At 44.4% G+C, this 23,644-nt stretch overlaps 1 protein-coding gene across 1 annotated transcript in view; it reads left to right on the top strand.

The window, feature by feature from the left end:
- Positions 1-21,818, top strand: part of KANK1 (KN motif and ankyrin repeat domains 1) — a gene marked incomplete at its 3' end in the record, with an annotated part of 50,588 nt that extends 28,770 nt beyond the window's left edge. The window contains exons 3-11 of the mRNA XM_080363024.1: positions 7,173-7,391; positions 8,226-8,334; positions 9,939-10,148; positions 12,629-12,716; positions 14,489-14,708; positions 17,413-17,555; positions 18,088-18,288; positions 21,025-21,123; positions 21,756-21,818. Coding sequence (XP_080219150.1) covers positions 7,173-7,391; positions 8,226-8,334; positions 9,939-10,148; positions 12,629-12,716; positions 14,489-14,708; positions 17,413-17,555; positions 18,088-18,288; positions 21,025-21,123; positions 21,756-21,818 — 1,352 coding nt within the window. The remainder of the gene's footprint in view (positions 1-7,172; positions 7,392-8,225; positions 8,335-9,938; positions 10,149-12,628; positions 12,717-14,488; positions 14,709-17,412; positions 17,556-18,087; positions 18,289-21,024; positions 21,124-21,755) is intronic.
- Positions 21,819-23,644: the final 1,826 nt, after the last annotated feature.

Raw genomic sequence — 23,644 nt, forward strand, 5'->3', positions numbered from 1 at the left:
CGAGCATGTTCTTGTTCTCCATTTATTGTCAGAGAATTTTTGGGAGGTTTCAGAAAATTACATTTCGGTAATCGTGTGATGTGTTTTGCAAAGTATCAGCCAGAGGCCTAATGTCAGTTGTTAGGGTTTTAATTACATGGACTTTTTATGAGTCTTGTAGATGGATGTCTTTCACAGGCAAGGAGTTTGCAAGGGTGGTATTTAAAAACAAGTGCTTTGCCAATGCCCCCAAAAATGACCTGAGTATATTTGACCTGAAGATGCGTGGTTACTTGCCTCAGTGATCTTTGGAGTATCAGCTTTATGGTCACTTTTTGGAGCAATCCTGACCCCAGTGGAAGCATTACACTAATCATTGTGAGGAAAGAGGCAACTTATTAAGTCTGAGAGAGCAAAAGTAAGTGTGAAGCAAGTGGTGTGGAAAGCCTCAGGTGTTAGGAAAACATGATGTGTCATCTGGTTGGAAGATCTTTCAAGGTTTTTTGACTCTAACTTTCACTCAGAGCTGGGAAGGCAGGCAAAGGGGCACGATGGAAGGAACGGAGGAATGGTGGTGGTGGCGCTGGTGCGAGAAACCTCTGATGTCCAAAGCTGGTGTGTCGGACTGATGGTGTGGCCGTGGTTGTCTCTCTCTGTGTTGCCTTTCATAATGCAAAACCAGCAGGGAATGGGAGAAAGCTGCTTTCTCTTACAGCTCTTCTGTTCTACAGAGTTTTGTAGCCTTTTCTCTCAGAGACTGGGTGGCTGAATGGCTTGGCAGCCCCTCTCCAGGCAGCGTGGACCACGATAGTGCAACTGGAGCCTTGAGCTCCAGCTGGAGCTGCCTGGGGCTCAGGAGCTGGTGCTGTTTGAGGCGCAGGCATGTCGGTGGACCTGACAAAACAGTGGGCTGCTACGAATCACACTGGTTGTCTGTCTAGGCAAGGGAGTGAAACCCTCAGCTTCTTCTCTGCCACAGATGCGTGCCCTGATCACCAGGTTAAGTTTCTGTACAGACGTGCTTGTTTGTGTAACAAACAGTTTCCATCCATCTCTCTCTGGGGAGAGGGTGACTGATGCACGTGAAGCGTTTCTGATACTCGCTGTAAGATAGTGCATGGTGCAAAATGGCCATGCAGGTGGTCACATCTGTGTGCCAGATGAGTACTGTTTGTTCACGTGTGTCTGGCTGGCATCTCAAAGAGCACAGTGCCTCATCTGCGATTTTCACGTGACAGGTGTTAGCTATTGACCTGCTAGTTGTGACAACATATAAAGCTCAAATGCCTCTCTTGTTCAAAAATGGTAGCAACCTCTATTTTAGGAGCTGAAGCATTTAGCTGTGGGGTTTTTTTCTGTTTTTATTTTAAAAACATTTTATTTATATTTACATTCTATTTTATTCTCAGAAGAGAAGCAGGGACCTGGTCAGTAATTGTATTATGAAGATGTTACTCAAGTGGTTATTCAAGTGAAACTCCACAGACCTCTTTAAAGAGATTTGATGTACCTTCCCTGGTCATGTGCTAACACAAGCTAATCACTGTTATCATTAGAACATTTGCTGTTTTCATTCTGTGGCAGCACTACACGGAGTTTTTGAATCTGAAAGCTGCTCTATCTCCTCATTTCTGCTTCAGTTAATAAAGAGTATGATTTGCCACGCTGTAGTGAATTTTTGCTTTCAAGCCCGTTGCTGCTTAGGGAGTGGTGAACTCCAGCCTGCTGGCTTGTCCCTTAGAGTGACTTCGGTAAAACCCCAGTTGGCGGCCTGTGCTGTGGCATAGGGATGTGATGTTCAGGCACTGAGCTTTGTTCAGAGCTCAGCTCCCATGGTAACAGGGTTATCTGTGAACACTTAATGGCAGGAGATTCCCGTTTTTCCAAGGAGGTGTTGTCATATTTCAGGAACAGCAAACCATCAGCTGAGAAGATCAACTCCTCATAAATGAGAAAGAACTAAAAGTTCTGAGATTACTTTCCTGCTGTGCCTAGCATCATGAGATGCTTTGATCCAGCACTCATCAGAGAAATTAAGGATGGCTTTCACTGAGGTTCACACGCAGTTGTCTTGGAAAAGAGAGTATTTCATAAATAAGATGATTAGCTGTTTCACAGACATGTAATTTTTTGTGTTCAATCTTGTTCAATTAAAGAAATCGGTTTTGACTTCCAGTTTCAACAAACTGGCTTCACAAGCTAGTCTGGGATGGAGAATAGCTTCTCAACACAAAGAACACGGTTAAACTGAGAGTCAAAGAGAAACTGAGATTGTTATTGCGATCCAATTAAAAGAGCCCTCCTGTTAGAAGGAACATTTTCCTTGGAGCCAAATGGTAGCTGCAACACTGACCTGTGCCTGGGTCACAAGTGAATCTGGCTTCTGTTGGTTTATCATATAAAAAGTTCATGTGTGGCAATTTTAAATTTCATTGGTTCTTAACCTGGAAAGGCTCAAAAGTACTTTTTAAAATTAAACTATGCTTCGTCTTCTGGAGGTAACACATTAATCAGATTGGATGGGTTAATATCAATCGTTGTAAATGTTTAAATGTGACATGTTTGCTCATCACTGCCTTTTTATTTACCTTAGTATTTTTTTTTTCTTCAGTAGTTCCGATGCATAGACCAGTATATTGAAATTATTTCTATGAAAAAATAACTATTTAAAGAAAAAGCAACTTAATAAGATTTAAGACACTGGAGAAGATTGTGTTCATCAGTTACAGTAATTTCATAGGGAGCTTATTGCTACTTATGTGTGAAGAAATCACACAGTGTGAAAGAGAGGTATTTCCTTGCTGTGTATGCTCCAGACAAAAATTTATGTGCTGTTTTTAATAGGGAGTAAGTTGTATCATTGGCTGTTATGTTGTGCAAATAAATGCTTGCACTGGTCAACAGGTTAAAAATAAAATCTCTGTGCAGTTACCACATAGGCAGCAAGCTCGTGTCCTTTTTTTAGCTAGAAGCCTGTGATGTTCCAGCCAGAGAGCTAAGTTCTCATCCTGGTGGTATTTAATTCCCGTGGCCTCATATGCACTGCTCTTGATTTCCAGTTGTATAAAAGTATTGTCAAGCTAAACTGGTTTTATAGTAACACTTAGGTTTAATTCCATCAGACTAAATTGAGTTTTTCAATAGCAGGTGCAGGCCAGACCTCTGTTACCTCAAGTTCAGCACAAGTTCAGGGGACAAATACAGTTGAGAATTCACCCAGTGAGTTTCCTGACCCAACTTACTACATAACCACTCACGCTCTCATAGATGGGAGGGAAGGAAGCTCTGCAGTTAGGAAGTGAAATAGCATCTTAATAACAATAAATGGATTTTATGGGTGCCAGAAATGGCATGGGTAATCTGATGTATAGTAGTTTTGCTGTCACCCTGGTTTAAATTGGTGGGGGTTTCAGAAGTAGTACCATTTATTTAGGAGAAAATGTTCCTTCTAAAAGATCAAAACCAGGTGCTCTCATTCCTTCAAACCACTGGGATTAAACCACTGAAGATGCTTCTATCACTGGTTTCCTTCTGAAAGTGATGGAAGTAGCTTTCTGCATAAGGGCTTATGAAGAGTTGAAGTCTTTTGTCTTATCATACTTATGCTTTTAGATTACTTGTTAACTTTGCCAACATCCACTACCATATTGCAAAATAGATTCAGAAACTCCTGGAAACTCTGTGCTGTTGTTAGCTACGTGATACCAAGACTTAAAAACTTATGTCAAGTTTGCGTTATTCACCTAGAACAGTTAACTGATAAAAATCATCTGTCTCACTGCCAGTGCTGTGCCCCCTGACGTGGTGTCACTGAGGAGGATTCTGTGCGGGCATACTTGAGATCGTGTGAGGGGAGGTGAACAGTCTGTTTTAAGGTTCATGTAGAACACTGGTGATCTTCAGCCAGGTTTTCCCTTCCGCACTTGAGAAGTGTGTGGCGGCTGCAGTCTCGACAGCAACCCTGCAGCCTTGTTGCGGGAAGAGGGAACTTGGCTCAGTCAGTGTTTTGGTTTGGGCTGCAGTTGATTTATCTGTTAAATTAATGACCGTAGCGTTGGGTAGCATAGCTGCTTCCTTTATCCATTTTTCCAAGCGATTTCACTAGGTTTGCTCTCCAACATCTTTATGTTGGCTGTCTTCTAAAGGAAGGCCTGAGAGCTGATATTAAATGCTAATTAATGGCTTGCAGCATTAATGCTGTGTTGGGCTCAAAGCTGTGTATCCTTGAACCTTAAGTTCTGTAAAAGCAGTAAGTGTAAACATCTAACAGCTGTCTTGGGAAGATTGAGTGTACTGGCCAGTTTGTCTAATGGACACTTATTTGTTGTGTACTTGTTCCCAAGCCTTGGTGTCCTCTTTTGTCACGTGCTGGGGGCTGAGCAGGACACATCTTCATAGAATCCTAGAATGATTTGGCTTGGAAGGAACCTTCAAGATCATCTAGTTCCAACCCAACCTCCTTGGGCAGGGACACCTTCCAGTAGACCAGCTTGCTCAAAGCCCCATCCAGCCTGGCCTCGGACACTTCCAGGGATGGGGCATCTACAAATTCTCTGGGCAGCCTGTGCCAGTGCCTCACCACCCTCACGGTGAAGAATTTTTTCCTAATGTCTAATCTAATGTAAATGTCCTCTCAGTTTAAGGCTGTTACCCCTTGTCCTATGACTACATGCCTGTGTAAAAAGTCCCCCTCCAGCTTTCTTGTAGGTCCGCTTTAAGGACTGAAAGGCTGCTATATGGTCTCCTCAGAGCTGCTGCCTTCTTCATTTGAACGCATGGACAACAAACACAGGTCCTGAGCTCAGTGTGGTGCTTTCAGCCACCAAAAGATGAACCAGAAGAGGGAACCAAGTGAGATCGTGTTGCATCAGTGGTGGGTTTAGCTAGGAGAGAGCCTATGAGGTGGGGGAGACAAGTCTGCTACTGTCCTTCTCCATTCTCTGTGTCCTACCCTGCAGCTCCGTCCCCAGCTGTGTCACAGGGCAGGAGGGAGACACCCGAGGAAGTTCAGACTCTGGCTTTGGGCAGCTGAGTGTTTCTGAGGGGATTCACAGGGTGCACCAACGTGCTGTCAGTTCACGTCAGGCAGGGCTGCCTGTCTCCCCCCTAGAGCTCTGCCACCACCTTCAGCTCCAGCTTGTACAAACCCCCCTGTGCCCTCAGGACATGCTGCGGTGTCTCAGCTGCCTTCAGAGGAGACTGTGGCACCTGGCAGGGGACAGAGAGACTTCATCTGACAGTAAAGCCGTGCAGCCTCAGGGGCTTTGCTGCTGCGTCAGGGCAGCTTTCCTCTGCTCCCTCTCACGTCCTCGGTGGGGAGACTGAAGCAGAAAGGGGTAACCTCGTAAAACCAGCCGAGGCAGCCACCACCAGCTGCAGCTGGAAGCAGTTATTCCATTTGGTACTCTTTAATTGTAGCTGTCAGTGCTCCAAGCAAGCAGCGGGAGAGACTGTTTCCTTGTTTTTCAGCTAAGGGAGTTTAAAAATCATTGGTTTTGGCCTGGTGCTCTGTCTCCTTGGCAGCTCTCTTCTCCTTGGCTGGTGGATGAGGAATGGTGCTGGCTGTCAGGAAGAGACCCGACCAAGCCAGTCACTGCTGCAGAGCAAGGAGGGGCAGGTTAGCAGGGGCAGGGCTTCCCTCTTCATCTCCATGGGAGCCTGTTTGGTCCCAGGTGCACAGTCGCATCTCTCGAGGGGTTGCTCCTGCACAGGGAGCACTGGCTGCTGCCTTCAGCCCCCGCTTCTCCGAGAGAGCAGAAACTTGTTGTCTATACCTGTAGTGACGTGTGTCAGCGCCCTGCCGTGTGCTTCCCCAGCAGTGACGTGTGTCAGCGCCCTGCCGTGTGCTTCCCCAGCAGCCTGGGGAAGCTGTAGGCAGCGGTGGAAGTGGGCAATAGGTCTTGTTGCTGGTGAAAGCACCTTGGAAATGCACGAGGGGTGAGACTCGGTTGGGAACTCGGAGACTTGGGTGGGAACAGGAGAAAAGGGGAGGAAGCTGCTAGGAAGTGATGACGTTTGGAAAAATCGGCTTCATTATGTCTTATTGTAGGAAAAAAAATACTGAGGTGAAGCAAAAAGTGGGAAAGGCAGTCTAGCAAGAGCAGTAGAGGTGTCAAACTGTATTTCTAAAAGTAAATTTTTGGAATTTACCGTACTACAATCTGTTAGCACCCTGTGCAGTGCCGCTCATCTATTTGAATGAGGAGGCTTAATTCTTGAAAAAAAAACCTGTGGAGGCAGAAGTGATTGAAACAAGCTCTGGAAGAGGGAAGGGATGGTGTTTTAAGTTAAACATTACCTTTTTTTTCCCCTTGAAATGCTAGCAAGTTTACTTAAGAATGTGTGTGTAAAAAAAAAGTGTGTTCCACAAACAAAAGCGTTTGTGCAGCTTTGTAGAGCAGTTGTAATAGCACAGCTGGAGGAACTCCAGGGGAATCTGTAAAAGTCTGTGCGTAATTAGTGCTGCCTTTTAAAGATACAAAGGGAAAAATGAGTCGGTGCCAGCAAATCAGAAAAAAAAAAGGTGAAACCAAAACATTTGGAATTTGGTTTAAATACAACTACTAGCTCAGTACAATCCTGTCCAAAAAAAAAATAGGGGGAGGGGGGAAGAAAAAATAGAAAGAAATGCAGTGGGTGGGGGTTTGTTGCAGTTGTCTCAGTAACTGTGTAAAGTATATAACTTTCAGAATTAGTGGAATGCTGGCAAAAAGGAAAGTTTCCTGAAAAGTTTCTGCTTTCATGGAAAATGACGCTTCTTAATAAAAAGTAAGAGGAAAAGGGCACTGCTTTTGCAGAAGGAACGTGCAGAGCCCATGAACGTGCCCTCCAGGGATGTCAGCGATGGGCAGCACAGTCAGTCCACCTGGGCCAGGGTGGCGGGAGCTGGGATCACTGTGCCTACTGAAAGAGAAGGAAAAGGAAGGACCATTCCTTTCATCCGTTTTAAAGCAAATATCTTTGTAGTTTTTCATTGTATTGTATGTTTTCATGGAAAGAAAAACTCACAGCTATTTTTGGTGTGTTTTCTGAAAAGTATCACACCCTTTTCCTGTTGGACCCTCAGAAAAGAGTATTGTAAAACACATGTTTTTTTCCAGTTTTGGTGTTTCTTTTTCCCCTCTGTTTATCACAGTGTTGACAGAAGTGTTTTAGTCTGACTCCTCTGTGATGCCTACTGTCTTCTCTGCCAGGTGCTACTTTGGAGTACATCCCTCATGGCCAACTTGCAAACACCCACTTAACTTCAAATTTGCGAGCGCTGAAATTGGAGCAGGACATGGTGCCTGCTCAGGAGGAGAGGAAGACTCCCCTGGTGGACACCGTTCGGGGAAGGAAGTCCTTTTCTTCTCAGGACAAAACTCTCTCTCCAATTAACCTGACAGATGACCAGCTTGCCTCTGGCCTCTATGGTAATAACTGGCTCACATTCATCTTTCATCGTGCTGATGGAGTTTGAATATGAAATACAGTTAAATGAGGTTTTCAGGGTTTTCAGAATTGCGAAAGCAGGGAAAGATGCAGCTACGGGGGCAGTCACAGTGTGAGACTGTGCGTCTGCAGATAGGGGTTAGTTCTTAAATGGCAGATTGTAGTGCATGAGTGAAATGCCATTTAGTGTCTTTGCAAGAATTATGTACTGAGGGAGAAAGGGTTAATAAAATAACTTTTTTAAAAAAGGCTTGAATCGATATGAATGTTTTTCATGTTTTATGCGTAGAGATGGGTTTAAAAGTTGTTTCAGTGAATATTAAAATCTGAAAGACCAGCCTTGACGGAACCTCCCCACCCTGTTGAATAGGTTATTGTTCAATGAGCTGTCTGTACTAATGTGCTGGTTCTGGCAATTAGCTGCTGTCATCTGACACCAAGAATTAAGATTTCCTAAATGGAGTAGAGTAACCCATGTCAGTATTAGGAGTCTTCCACAGATAGCAAAGAGAAAAGAAGTGTCTTTTCTTGAAGTTTTCTAAAGCATCATAAAGATTAGCAGCATGTTGGAAGATGGAGAAGTTACGCTAAGCTAGTTTTCCTTTTCCGAAGTTGTTTCTGGAAGTGTTCTTCTGTATTTCCAGTGTGCATTTCACACTATGACTATACATAGAAAAAGATCAGAAAGACCAGCTTCAATTGGTAAATTAAACAGAAACGTGCTTGTTTGTTTTCAAAAGCTGTCTAAAGCTGCTGCAGTCAAAGCCGGCTGCAGATTTGTACTGATACATGTGCTTTGCTTCCATTGTCAACAGTATGTGCTAATAATGAAAACACACTGAAATCCATCATGAAGAAAAGGGACGGGAAAAAGGATTTGAGCAACACCAAGAAGAACCTGCAGTTTGTCGGCATTAACGGCGGGTAAGGGACCTGTCTCCAAAATACCTGTTATTGTAGCACTTTCACTGTGGGAAGGAGCCCAGAAGCTCGTGCAGAGCTTTGGTCTTTCAGGCTGAGGTGCATCTGCTGAGTTTAAGGGTCAGAGGGAAGAACATAACAGCTGAACTCCTCTTAATCACCTGTGACCATTTTGTGCTTTCAGATCATGTGGCATCAGTATCAAGTACCTGTAGGTTAGCTTGCTGCCAAATTTAACACAGGAAAATGAAACAAACTCAGCCATCAGAATGTTTCTCAGGCGATATTTTAGTAAGGCAAACTTTAATATGTCTTTGGCAGCTGAGAAGTGCAGCATTGTGTTATGGAACAATACAGCAAGAGATGGTATTTCCTATGAATTAAATTTTCTGACTTTGTGATTGATAGATACAGGAACTTTGCTAGACAAATGCAGAAAACAGTGTAGAAAACTATGTTCTTTTAAAATATGATTTACCCTTGCAGAATGTTGTAAAGAACTTTCAAATGGTTTCACCAAAGTGGTTTTGTATAGCTTTTCTAGCCCTTCCCTCAGGTTATATTTTCTTTAGTACAAATTCCTTGTGCACTACAGAGCCTAAATATTGCAATTAATTAATTTCATACATACTGACTAGAAATATTATTACTTACAGTGGGGGAATGTTGTCACTCATAAATCCCTCTTAATAATAGGCTTAGTACATTAATTCATCAGTTTTTGAGGTTAGTGAGATAAGACAATTCATTAGAATCAGCATTATAATTGTCCAGATCGTTTATATTTCATGTAATACATCAAAATGTTTTGGATCATCACAGGAAAAAATGTTTAAATTGTGGCTGTTGGTTTTAGATAGGGTGGTTAGCTTCCGTGCTTGTATCTGCCTAGCAAGGCAACAACACAATTCACTCTGAACGAATTAATTTCATTTTGGGGCTAAGGCAAGGTCTGACAGAGTGTTAAGACTTTGTTTAAAAAAGTTTGTTCTTCTTTCATTACACACGGTGCACATAATAATCACAGTGTCGGTTGGTAGTGACACTGAGTTCAGTGAGTAGAAGAGGTCCTGTGAGTAGAAGGCAGGAGCACTAAGCCTTTGCAAGACATTTTTCGACTTGTCCCAGCGCAGGCGAGTTCCAACCACTGCTGGATGGAGTGGAGCATCTCCCTTATGAGGAGGGGCTGAGGGAGCTGGGTCTCTTTAGTTTGGAGGAGACTGAGGGGTGACCTCATTAATGTTTATAAATATGTAAAGGGTGAGTGTCATGAGGATGGAGCCAGGCTCTTCTCGGTGACAACCAATGATAGGACAAGGGGCAGTGGGTTCAAACTGGAACACAAGAGGTTCCACTTAAATATGAAAAGAAACTTCTTCACAGTGAGGGTGACAGACACTGGAACAGGCTGCCCAGGGAGGTTGTAGAGTCTCCTACTCTGGAGACATTCAAAACCTACCTGGACACCTTCCTGTCTAACCTCATCTGGGTGTTCCTGCTCCGGCAGGGAGATTGGACTGGATAATCTTTTGAGGTCCCTTCCATTCCCTGACATCCTGTGATTCTGGATGGCACTGAGCAAGCGCCCCTGCCCGTTCTTCCCCCAGGTATGAGACAACGTCCAGCGACGACTCCAGCTCTGAGGAGAGCTCTTCGTCAGATTCGGAAGAGGAGTGCGAGGAGCACGAGTACACCGGTGGACGGCACACCGAAGAGGGGCAGCCCTTGCCCTGCGCCCCAGAGGTCTGCGCCATGGGGGCAGAGAAGGACAGCCCCCCCCCAGAGTGTGAGGCCGAGGAGGTAGAAATCAGAGAGAGGTAGGCTGCTCACCCTCTCCTCAGCATCTCTACAGGGGTCACCACTGCCTCATTGCACAGGGCGAGCTGTGGGCTGTGCCTGAGCTGGTGGAGAAAGCACCAGCCCCATCGCTGCTTGACTGCTGCCCACATCCCTCTTCCTCCAGCGGGTAACCAGAGGGAGTTCATCGCAAAATGACCCTATATAAGTGGAGAGGAGGTGTCATAGGGTGTCCTTTCCAGCAGCTGACCTCCACAACTTTAAATGGTCCATTTATAGTGAGTCCCAGGCAGCTCCTCCCCAGCAGAGACTCTTCCGTTTGGCAGCAGGCAATACCTTGCTCAGCCTGTAAAAGAGTAAGTAAGCAAACGAGTCTTGAACCACGCATGCCAGGTCAGTAGCCTGCTGGGAGCACATCTTGCATTTGCACCTTCCACAGCATCTCAGCCGTGGCTGGTGCTGCTCAGCAAGACGATGGGGTGCAGCAGCAAGGAGGTCATCCAGCCCGGAGATCACATACTTCATATAGGCAGGTACTCTGGTATACTTTAAGGCCACTGTCGTGCATTTGTTCAGCATTTCACTTTTGAAATTGCTGGTAAGGAGCTATGTAAGGTAGCATTTGACAAGCAAGGCATGTTTCTATTTTGGCACATGGAAAGCAGTAGTGTGGTGAGTTTTTACTGATTCTTTTTTGAAAGGAAGTATAAACAGACAGTAAAGGGATATTTTACAGATACTGGATTTGCCGGATGTCTACAAGTGTGCTAACTTGGAAAATTATGTAAGTGGAAGAATAACAGTAAGAGAACTAAGACAAAACTAATACATTACATTTCACTGGAGTTGTAGCTTAGCATCAAACTTAGCTGTAATTATCAACTGCTAAATAAAAAGGATGCAGAAATTCATTACGAGTTATTCGTAGGCCCTGTAGCTGTGAGTTTTGAAGTCCCCTGAGCTTCGTTTTTACAGTACTGTAGGATAGCCTGTTATTTCACAGGTGGCATTAAGAAGATGGGCAGTTTCACATAGGAGCTCTCTGATTTCACAGTATCACAGTATCACAGTATGTTTGGGATTGGAAGGGACCTCAAAAGATCGTCTAGTCCAATCCCCCTGCTGGAGCAGGAACGCCTAGGTGAGGTCGCACTGGAACGTGTCCAGGTGGGTCTTGAATGTCTCCAGAGAAGGAGACTCCACAACCCCCCTGGGCAGCCTGTTCCAGTGTCTGTCACCCTTACTGAGAAGAAGTTTTTTCTCAAATTTAAGTGGAACCTCTTGTGTTCCAGCTTGATCCCATTGCCCCTTGTCCTATCATTGTTTGCCAACGAGAAGAGCCTGGCTCCATCCTCGTGACACTCACCCTTTGTATATTTATAAACATTAATAAGGTCACCCCTCAGTCTCCTCTTCTCCAAGCTAAAGAGCCCCAGCTCCCTCAGCCTTTGCTCATAAGGGAGATGCTCCACTCCCTTAATCATCTTGGTTGCCCTACGCTGGACTCTCTCCAGCAGTTCCCTGTCCTTCTTGAACTGAGGGGCCCTAGCAAGGGGTGATGGTGAAGAGGGGCAGCAGGACACCTTAGATAGCCAAATGTACTTGGGGCTGCCTTGGCGATGCCCTTTGAAGGGAGGAGGCAGGGCACGTGGCCTTGTGGGACCAAGCGTGGTCCGTATGATGTTGGAGTAGTTCATTGCTCTGGAAGCACCAGCAGCTGGCTTCTAACCCTGGAGGGCTAAATTGCCGGCCTCACACACGGGTGTGTTGGCCTCTCCACTGGCTGGGAGAATTCTCCTGGAAGATGACCTGCGTGCTCTGTGGCAGCCGACAGGCGGAGATGGCTGGCTACAGCCTGGCATGCCATGTGGCACATGCATGGGCCTTCTTGGTTTTTTTCAGCTGTTCCCTGAGCTTCGAAGTCTTTGGTGGAAAGAGGCAGAAGTGAGAATATGAAGGGGAACTAGAGAAAGGCTAAATTTCCAGAGTGGACAGGTTGAGAAAGCCGGTTTTGGGTGAACAGGATAAAGCAGGAGCCAGCAGAGAGGCACCGCCTGTGCCCTTTCCCACTGGTTAATTCCATTTCCATCACAACTATCGGCATTTCCTCTTGTTAATCAAGTAATCAAAGCACAGAGCATATAACACATGCTCTGCAGTCGCAGAGCAGTAGGTGAGAATTTCCACTAGAAGACTGCCAAGTCTAAAGCTCAGAAGTGAGGCCTCGCCTGCTCTCTGTTCCCACTGCTCCTCCCACCTGCATCTGCGAAACACATTTTTCCTCCTCTGGGAGGTCCGTGGCCCTGCCAGCGGCTCCGTGTGCCATGGAGGGAGGGGGTCCCCACAGAAAAGAGCTGCCAGCGCCTCTTCTGCATTGCAGCAGGTGATCACTTGCCTGAAAACGTTCATTCTCTCATGACTTTCAGAAAGGTAAATGTTTCTGTGCTGAAACGTTGAGAGAAAAACTGAAATGCACTGTGTATTCTGCTGTCTCCCTCAGGTACGAACTAAGTGAAAAGATGCTTTCTGCCTGTTACCTGCTGAGAAACAACATTGATGACCCCAAGGCATTGACCAACAAAGATGTGGTAAGCAATGCAGGGCAAAATTCTCTCTGAGCTGCAACAGAAGAACTTCGAGGAGGGGTAACTTCTCATTTTGCAGGACCAGCATGACAGTGGCTAGGCAGAAGAGGACTTCATCTTTCCCAGAAGAGCCACAAACTGCTGCTTCTATCAGGAGACTTTTGTCCAGAGAACGTACTTGTGCTTTGTGTGCTGGGGTGTCGTCATCCTGAGGCGCACACATAAAAACACTAACGTGAAAGCGCAGCTTCAACACATCCGTGCATTCACGTATTATTTTTGTAAATGTTGCTTTACACTGCTGTGGATGGCTCTCAGGCCTCTCATTAACAGACTGCACAGGGTGAGGAGCCTGTTTTCTTCCCATGACAAAAGCTCAGAGTCTGTTCTGAAACTGAACGTGCTCTGCCTCCTAAGCACGGGGACGCTGCTTCTGTCTCGCTTACCAGCAGAGAGTAAGGAGGATTCATTGTTAATACTTAGTCTCAAGAAATAAGGTTGTGTTTGCTTCAAATTGCAATTGCCCAAATGCCTCATATAAGAATTGCCTATGCTACTTTCTGAGGACAGTCTGAAAGCAAAGGAACACTGCTAAGTGGTATGAAATTGAATTTTGCGTTTGTTACGGTTGTGTGGTGATGTAAAAGGCAACAATCCAGTGCCAGTCTCCTCTGCTACAAAGCATCTGCAGCTTCTTGAAGACAATAACATTGTCTTTTAATAACATAACAGATGCAGATATTGTCTGTGTCTAGTTATGACATCTGTGGTCCAACGAGGGTTTTGAAAGGTGGTTTAATATAATACAGTCGTGATGAGTAGTTTTTGATCACCCGTTAGTCCTTCAGGAGTAGTTCAGGCATTCAAATAACAAATGCTTCAGGCCAAGTCAGAGTTGAAAGTGTCAGAAATGTCATAACCAGGTGATGATCTCTCTCTCGGAAGTGTAATTTGAATTTACATGTTTCTTTCTTGTGTTTCAAGTCTTTACCAGCACAAGTGGTGCTTTGTATCTGAAAACTGCAGACTAATCAGCTCTTGTTCCCTCTCTGCTGATAAAGAAGTTTTGTCCAAAAAGGGTAAATTTCAGTACAGCTAGAGATCTGTATAAATTGTCCCTGCCTCTTCCAACATACTGAGATCTTGTAGCTGCTGAAGGAATTGCATCACATGCCATGAAAGCTATAAATCTGTTTATTCACCCCAAAACAGTATTTGCTTTTTTCATGACAGTGTGATGTTGTTGGCTCATGTTCAGCTTGTGATCCTCTGTAATGCCCAGCTCTTCTCCTGCAGAACGGCTGTCCAGCCAGTTCTCCCATAGTTAGTGCATTTGATAATTCATGCCTTGGGACTGGGCCTAATTACTTTGCATGCTGTTAAGTTCCCAAAAAATGTGCATTTCCACTGCACATAGTCTTGGGTTAATCAGTGATTTGTGAACTTTGTTAAGGATTTCATGGAAATAGTTACTTCAAGTCGTTTTTCTGTTCAGCAGTATTTGGTACCCATTAATCCTGGGAGTAACTCATCTTAAAATTACACACCCTCAGAGGTGAAAATCAGGTGAAATGAGAGGAGGTAAAGAATTGGTGTTTTAAAGAGGGGTTTAGTCAGAGAGGAAGCTGCAGTCCATACATCTTATTTGTGAGCTGAATACTTTCTTCCCACATTTGACTAAAAAAGACTTGACCTCCTGCATCACTGACTTGTGGGACGGAAAATCCTTTAAATAGATTGCCCGTATGTCAATTTTTCTGTCTTGGTTTTGGCAGAGGTTTTGTTTAAATACCATCCAGCACGAGTGGTTTCGTGTCTCAAGTCAGAAGTCGGCTGTTCCTGAAATGGTTGGAGACTACATAACTGCTTTTGAAGAGATTTCTCCTGCTGTCCTCAGACATATCATCAATATGGCGGATGGAAATGGAAACACAGCTCTGCATTACAGCGTCTCACATTCTAACTTCGAAATTGTAAAGCTTCTTCTGGATGCAAGTAGGTTGACTTGTTTCCATATTTTTTTAATTTTTTTTTTTGTTTTTTTGCAGTCCTCACAGATCAAATTCTTGATGAGCAAGGGGTCACTTCTGGGCTTCCTCCAGCAGCTGTTTTAACTGTTAACAGTTACGCGGTGGCTCACTTGGGTATTCTAGAATCCTTATTTCTGCTGCTAAGTTTGGAGGTGACAGTGGTGGCTCTTGAAGGAGTTAGTTACAAAAACACTCAAGTAAATTATCTGCAGAGTTGACCAGTGTTTGGGACACTTAGGTAGATCCCTGACTGTTGGACTGTAGTCCGAGTTCAGCAGCACCAGCCAGCAGCAGTTTTCTCTGGAGGCAGCACAGCTGCTGCTCAGCCAAAGGTAGGGTGCTCATGAAGGAAGATGAATTCAGGTATAAACGTTGATGTTAAACATTCAAAGTAGTCTAGATTTATCCTACTAGAGCAGTAAAGAAGGTTTTTCTGGCCACCGACTTGGCACTTCTGTGCTTCTCTCCTGAGAAACTGGAGCAATACGGCGTTCAGCCATGCAGGAGCATTTCCCTGATCCATGAGCAACGTGATGATGCTTCACTTAGTTGCTTTTGTTCTTGCTTTCTTTTCTCAATCCCATTGCCACACACATGCAGAGAGGGTAATGGCAGAGGGGAGACTCCAGAGCATCTGCTCCCTGCGTGCGCTAAGCCAGAAGGCAGTCAGCAGAGGGTGTCACACGTGGGAGCTGGTCCTAAGCAGGATGCAATCTGTTTAAGCTAGTTTTGTTCCCAGATTGAAGTTTGTTTTCCTGAACTGGTTATAAAACTTGTCGCGGTTGTGAAGCTTAACTAGACCAGTGACATGCCTGGAGTGTAAGCCTAGCAATATTTACAAATCCAGAAGGGTGACATCAGATAAACAAGGATATTAATGATACAAATCTCAACTTTGATAACCCAGTGCATCTGCCACTGCAGAGACTTCCTGGGCAGGAAAGTGAGTGCTTTGAAATCTGTGGTCCCATTTGAAGGCAGCCTGTTGGGAAGAGTGAGTCACGGCGGGGGAATGCAGGGAATGTCAGGAGCACAGTGAAACAGCAGCAGGCTGGCTCTGCAGCGCAGCGCTGGGAGGAACCTGCCCCTCCGCTCCCCTGGGTACCTCAGGGAAGCACGAGCACCCTCATCTGCTGCTGGGACTCCAGACTGCTGTAGTTTACAGCAGCTGGTGTATTTCTGTGAAGACAGCGGGTTTTAGCTGTAAAATCCAACAACCGGGGCTAGTGCCAGGTATGCGGGAACACGCTGCACATGCCAGTGCTTGGGAAGTATTTGCAAACAGGCAAATTCCTTCAGGTTTCTACTGTCTCCCTCTGGATTATGTGTAAATGGTCACTACAGTCAGCTTTGCAATATTGTTATATCACAGGCAGATTCCTGGTCCAAGAACTCCACATCTGTGTGCTTGGTGGGAAGAACAGATGAGACAAGAGACTCTTCGTATCACCATGCAGTGTTACCAAGAGGACAAATAGGAAAACAGTTCTGGTCATTAGCCCTGTAGAAAAGGAGCTGAAATGTCATCTCAGAACCTCTGCTTAAATAGTCTAGTCAGGGTAGGAGAGCATTACTTCCAGTAATTATTCACTACTCATGAAGTAATGCATGTAGCAGAGTGTCGTGTTCTGTGGCTTCACTGTCTTCCCAGAAGTGACGTCGGAAAGTAAGGCTGGGCTACGGGTTATAAGGTATCACAGGTGATGTCTACGGAACATGAAAAAATGTACATTTTCTTACATCTGCACTTGTATTGCTTCTGCAGTGTTCTTTTCACTTAAAAAAAAAAAGTGCCTTTGGTAATAAATCTGAAGAATTTCCTGAAGCATTTTTGCTTGTTAAGATATCTGTTGTGCAAGTTAAACCCAAGCCTAGGGGTACTGTTTATGTAAGTATGAGTCCTTGCTTTCCAATACGATGAGCACACTGAAAGCCCTGCTGCCTGGTAGACTAATTACCCTGCTGGATTTCTGCAGAATTTTAGAGACAGGGAGAGACTGGATGTTAGACTTCAATGAAAAGGAGAAATCTTGTTAGCTGCTGGCACTAGTTAGAAGATCTGACTGTATTTGTTCCCAGAGTACTTTTGCTCCCAGTCAAATCCTCTGAAGAGCTGGAAACAGTCTTTAATTGAAAGGATTTTTCTGCAGCTCCAAAACATGTCAAAGTACACATGCAGATCTTTAAAATAACACCAGTTACAGGAAAATATTTGTGCTGAAGAGAAACAGCTTTTCCACTGACCATGTTGCTGGGCCGTTTTGGTGTGCCATGTGGATCCCCTCAGGAGAGGAGCTTAAAGACTCTCCTTGTGGTATTCCTGGGGTTCGGCCCATGACCCCAATGGTCGTGTCAGATTTCAGACCACTTGCTTTTACAAAAGATAAAAAATGCACAAAGAAGGCCCTAAATGATGGCATATAAAATGGTTTTGTGCTCTCCTTTGTGTTGCACACATAGTAGCAGAGAATCCTTTTCTTTCTCAGACTCAAGAGCACCCCTGTTTATTTTTTTTCTTCCCCACTTTCCCTTGAATTGCTTCCATTATGAGAGCAATTGCTGCCTTTTCTTTTTATAGGCTGTTCTACTAACAGTTTATTCAGTTCATTAGCACAATTGCTGCTTTTTGGGTTCCTGCTTTCCAAAGAAATTATCTCATCCCTCTGCAGATGTCTGTAACGTAAATCATCAGAACAAGGCCGGCTATACCCCCATCATGCTTGCTGCGCTTGCAGCTGTGGAAGCAGAAAAGGACATGAGGATAGTGGAGGAACTGTTCAGCTGTGGGGACGTGAACGCTAAAGCCAGCCAGGTCAGTCACGGTTCCCGAGACACCATTCCTACTCCTGTGGCTTTTTACCTTTCCTTCCACGCTGCCCTCCCTGCTCCATCGGTTCAGCTTTTGCACTTATTCACTCTCACCCTCTGCGGTCTGTGATGTTTGTGCTTATGTTTTTGATTGCCGTATACAAAAGAGCTGTGTAAGAACAGATGAGCCTCAAGTCTGGATCTCTTCTAAAAATAAATATATTATATGAGAGAATCATTACTGAATTTCAGGAGTCATTTACAAATTCTGCAATGTTTAGCTCCTTCCAAAGAACTCCAGATGTCTGGAGATAGATCCACTATCTTACTTCAATGTAGTAAATAGCTGTGTGCATGTAGGGTATATTATACATAAAAGGTGTTTAAATTATGGTAAGCAGAGCCTTGAGTGCTGTATAAAATAATAACAATATTTGTTTTCCCCCTAGAAGCAGCACAGTGCCAAAAAATAAGTGTGCATGCTTTGTCACTGATGTCTGCGTGGTGATTTAGGTTTTCCTCTTCTTTCCATGCAGGCTGGTCAGACCGCACTGATGCTAGCTGTGAGTCATGGGCGGATAGACATGGTGAAAGCTTTACTGGCCTGCGGTGCAGACGTCAATATCCAGGATGACGAAGGCTCTACAGCTCTGATGTGTGCTAGTGAGCACGGACACGTAGAGATTGTCAAACTTCTGCTGGCTCAGCCTGGGTGTAACGGCACCCTTGAGGACAATGTGAGTTGCATTTCCTGACAGTGCTTCATCAGACCGTTTCTCCACTCTGGAATGTTTTTCTAATTCATTTTTTTTGGTGCAGTGGAGATCTGCTGAAATCTGCTTACGTGACTCACAGCACCACAGTACCAATGCATGAATCCTCTGTGTAATGGTAGCAAGTGCTGTGATTATTCAGCTAGTGTCTCTGCTTTTCTAACAGACTTACCCAGTAACTATTTTTGTGGTTAGCAGTAGATGTAGGTTTAGCCTGGCAGGCAGCTAAAAACCACACATAGCCATTTGCTTACTCCCCCCACCCCAGCAGAATGGGCGAGAATCATAAAGAAGGGTTAAACCTCATGGGTTAAGATGAAGACAGTTTAATAGGACAGGAAGGGTGTAATAGTAATAGAAAAAAAAAGAAAAAGAAAAGGAAGAAGAAAAAGAAAAAGAAGAAGAAAAAGAAGAAAAGAAAAAGAAAAGAAAAAGAAAAAGAAAAGAAGGAAAAGAAAAAGAAAAAGAAAAGCAAGTGATACACAATGCAATTGCTCACCACCCATTGACTGATACCCAGCCAATGCCTGAGCAGTGATCACTGCTCCCCGGCCAACTCCCCAGGTTTACAGACTGAGCATGACATTACATGGTATGGAATAACCATTTGGCCAGTCTGGGTCAGCTGTCCTGGCTTTGCCCCCCTCCCAGCTTCTTCTGCACCTGCACCTTCTGGCTCAAAAGTCTCTGACTTGGTATAAACATTGCTCAGCACCAACAAAAACATCAGTGTATTATCAACATTCTTCTAATACTAAACCCAAACCACATCACTATACTAGCTACTAGGAATAAAGTTAACTCTGTCCCAGCCAAAAACAGTGGCAGTGGCCAGAATCACAGAATGTCAGGGATTGGAAGTGACCTCAAAACATCATCCAGTCCAGTCCCCCTACCGGAGCAGGAACACCCAGATGAGGTTACACAGGAATGTGTCCAGGCGGGTTTTGAATGTCTCCAGAGTAAGAGACTCCACAACCCCCCTGGGCAGCCTGTTCCAGTGTCTGTCACTCTCACTGTGAAGTTTCTTCTCATATTTAAGTGGAACCTGACATGTTTCAGCTTGCACCCATTGCCCCTTGTCTTATCATTGGTTATCACCGAGAAGAGCCTGGCTCCATCCTCGTGACACTCACCCTTTACATATTTATAAACATTAATGAGCTCACCCCTCCGTCTCCTCTTCTCCAAGCTAAAGAGCCCCAGCTCCCTCAGCCTTTCCTCATAAGGGAGATGCTCCACTCCCTTCATCGTCTTTGTTGCCCTGCACTGGACTCTCTCCAGCAGTTCTCGGTCCTTCTTGAACTGAGGGACCCAGAACTAGACACAACATTCCAGATGCAGTCTCACCAGAAGAGATAAACCATTTGCTAGCTCATGGTAAAACATCTTCCTTTCTGACATTCCCTCCCCCTTTCCCAGGAGTCTTACAGTTTTCAGTTAGGACCTTACCTGGTGACTTCATCACCTTCCTGTGTTGATTTCTGTGTCTGTGGCAAACACCTACAGTTCTCTTCACAGAATGTTTACACGGTATCTACACCATGACTTACAGGTTTGGTTTTGGTCATCAAGCTGCATTGTCCTAACAATAAACAGATACAAGCTTGACAGTACCAAATGGGACACTTGCATATTTCTTGTTTGCAAAGATCATTGGAGCCTACACTGTCAGCAGACAATTGGATCTCCAGACTGCTCAAGCTTGAAAATGTTGACTTTGCTGTTTCCTTGCCAGTACTGTGTTCTCATTAACAACATCAACTCTTGGGTTATGTTTCCGTTCTTCCTATTGCTTTCACCCACTGGGCACTGAAGTGGAGCCTGGGCCTGGGATTTGGGAGGTCAATGAGTGGTTATTTGTTGAAGCTGTTGCAGAGAGGCAGAGACCTAATTTCTGTTCATTGACTTCACCTGCTGCAGAACCCAGCTCAGCTGCCCAGTGTTGGGGGTTGTACCCACATGATGCACCAATTTCAGGAAGGGAAGGAAACAAGGAAGGCATAGTTGGGATGTGGCAGCTTCATACAACTGTGACCCTGTGACAGCTCAGGGGTTCACATCACAGGTTGTCTGACATGTGCTTCTTCCTGGACCAAACACGGTCTATAGGGAAACCAGCAGGTCAATATATTATCCTTTAGGCAAAAGTAGTCTTTGCTTCTAGCAGCCTCAACAACTACGGTTTCTGAAAGCAGTATCTTCTGAAAAAGAGTCAGTATTTGACCAGAAAAGTCCATGTGTTTGCAGTAAGACTTGCATCAAGGATCATTTGGAATTATGAATGCAACTGCTCTTAGTGGGAGCCATAACACAACAATTATCATTATAATACAGCAGTTATAATGATATTTGATTAGCATTTATCCCTCCCCTATCTTCTCTTCCACTCCTCACTGACATTGTTGTTTCTCTCAGACCAATCTTCTGAAATCACTGGTCTTACACAGCACTACATGTAACGTTATAGTGATAATGGCATGCTCATTCTTCCTCAGCAATAATTGAGACTCCTCATTGAGCGAAATTATGAGGCCTCTGACAATTGGACTGCCTCATAAAACAGCAGTGCAAGGCCTATTGTCACTTAATTATAATAAAAGAAATTAAACAAGACTCTAAATTAACCCAGCTGTTGGGGCTTTTAAGAGGTCTGTTAATGCACACAAGTACTAATTCTGTTATTTCTTCTTCTCTCAGGATGGCAGCACAGCACTTTCAATAGCCCTGGAAGCTGGACATAAGGACATAGCAGTTCTTCTTTATGCGCATGTCAACTTTTCCAAAACCCAGTCACCGGTTAGTATGCAACCTCCTGCAGTTTACATTTCAACTTGCTGCTCTTCAACATCGTAGTAAAACATAAACAACAAATTACACAACCACAGTCGGCAGCTGTACCGCCATACAGCGTATGAATTTTCAGGTTTATTCACAGGATAATTTTTATGCTGGTAAGTGAAGTGTACGTTTTTAAATACCGGTTGTCTGCAGAAGGCTGGACCCTGGCTGATGGATACCTCCTCCCTTTTATCTGGGGTGAAGACAGCACACTAGCAAGGTTCACTGACTGGCTATTGTGCAGAGGTGCTGTTCCATTACTGTAATGCTAATTATTGACCTGGTCACCAAAACGCAGCTGTCTCTAGAGTTACAGTTGTCCTAAGTGTTATGGCAAATATCCACCTGCTCTGAGAGCCTCAACTCACTGTCCTGATAAACTGCTGGTAAACATTTCGCTGTCTAAACAACACGCACTCACAATTAGCAGGTTGTGTCATAGCTGGCACTGTTCTTCCTAAAATGAAAAAAAAAAATTAATCTGTGCAATTAGAGGCAAGGAATTGAGCAGGGTGCTTGTGAGCGCTGTGTTCTCATTCGGCTGGCTGGAATAATTCCCCTTTGATTAATTGTTCTTTCCTCTTTTCTAGGGCACTCCTAGGCTTAGCAGAAAGACATCTCCTGGTCCCACCCACAGAGCCACGTTTGAGTAGTAGTGCATGAATATCTGTAAAAATCCCTATGCCATCTTTAAGCTGCTAAATGTTACTGTTTTACTGAGACAGATACTGAATGTAATTGTCTTGTGCCTGAACTCACCAGCAAAGTGAAAGCAGAGATCTAGTGCTAAAGATAGAAAACTGTAAACTTGAAGCAAGCGTATAGTTAAGTAGTGCTCAGCTGAGAACCTTAGCCAGAACAGTTCTTTTGCTCACCTGCTTGTCTTTCTGTACACTGGCATACATCCTGTTTTTCTTTGCTATAGATTATCCTTTCCTGTGTTATGCAGCCTAAGACTTCTAAAGCTATCCATGCAGGGGTCTCCCAGTGACTTGTTTTAATCATTCTAAAACATATTTATATTTACTGTGCCTAGACTTTATCACAGTAATGTTTTAATAAATTTCATTCCAATGTGATTTTGGTGTTTTTAATTACTTTGACATTCAGAAGTTGCAGCTGCTTATATAGTCAGCTCCGTGGATCTTGAGCTGGTGGGTGAGTGGGTAGATGTTGGGGATAGAGCCTCTCGTCAGGTCTGAAGTTCACTAAATAAGTTGTTGCTAATTGGGGATAATGTATAACTTTTTATATGAAAGATACTAGTATCTATAAAATTAACTCGCACAGTATTTTCAACATTTTATATTCCTTAATAATTAAAAACTACATGAAGAATTACATGTCCTGTTACCATATTTTTATTAACTGCATCAGTCTATAAGCTCCATACATGTTTATTGGAGAGTAAAATTAGATACCAGCTGTATATTCCCCTTGAGTGGAACTGAGCATAGTTCTCGGTGCATATTTATGGAGTGCTATTACCTTGTCACATTCACTTTAGTCATGTGTATTGAAATGTTTGAAGTGCCTTAGACTCTTGCCATATTTTCAGAATAAAATTTCATTATGCTGTTTTACTTCTCTCCTGTTTTACGTGTGATTTGTCGTCATCCAAATACGCAGAGGCAAAACAGGATGGATTGGAAAGACGAGGCAGGGAAGACTGGATAACTCAACCCTTGGGGGTTGCTGATACAAACAGCATCAGTGCCCAAACTAGATTTTTCCTGCTCACTGGCCAAGTAAAAAGCTTTGCCTCAGATGATCTGCCTTCGCTGGTCTTGCACTTGCTGTGAAGGCTGCTGGTGAGAGAAGTGGCCTCTCTCTTGGCGATGTGCAGCATCATGGAGAGGCATCAAAGGGTGGTGTTCTAGCAGTTTGACCTAGCCCTCTGCCAAGTAATTACCGACTGAAATGAAAGGCTTTGAGCTTTATCTTCCAAACAGTCCTGGCAGATTAGTGAAGGGGATGCTTTTTAAAAGGCACCAGAGCAGTTTCTAAGCTAGGGCCTCCATATCCTTGTCAGTTCAGACCTACTTGAGGAGGTAGAGAGTGCTTTCCTTCAAGGGACCTATATGCTTCTGTTCCTCTGTGTCTCTCCTCACTCACTCCTTGTCCTACATAGTCCTTTTGGAACAGGGACCCACTGAAGCCATCTTCATTCCTACTTGGCCTACATGGGCTCAGTGGTTTGGACTGAATGAAGTTTCTGTGAGCTCTCTCAGAGCTGGTTTGGTCCATCTCCACAGATACTGCAGTCTTTCTGCTGAGGGGCACATATCTTAACATAGCTGTCCCAAAAAAGGTCCCCTCCCCTTTGAGGTCAGTCCATTTTTGCTATTGCCCCCCTCTGGCCAACTTTCTTCCCACTTTTCACTTAGCATCTAACACTGGATACTGTCTCACCTAGGTCCTACCTGCCAGTTACAGAAGTATGTCACCGGTTTGCCAAAATACTGTGAAAATAAGGTCT

Source organism: Nesoenas mayeri, assembly GCF_963082525.1.
Source record: "Nesoenas mayeri genome assembly, chromosome: Z".
In the NCBI taxonomy this organism is placed as follows: Eukaryota; Metazoa; Chordata; class Aves; order Columbiformes; family Columbidae; genus Nesoenas; species Nesoenas mayeri.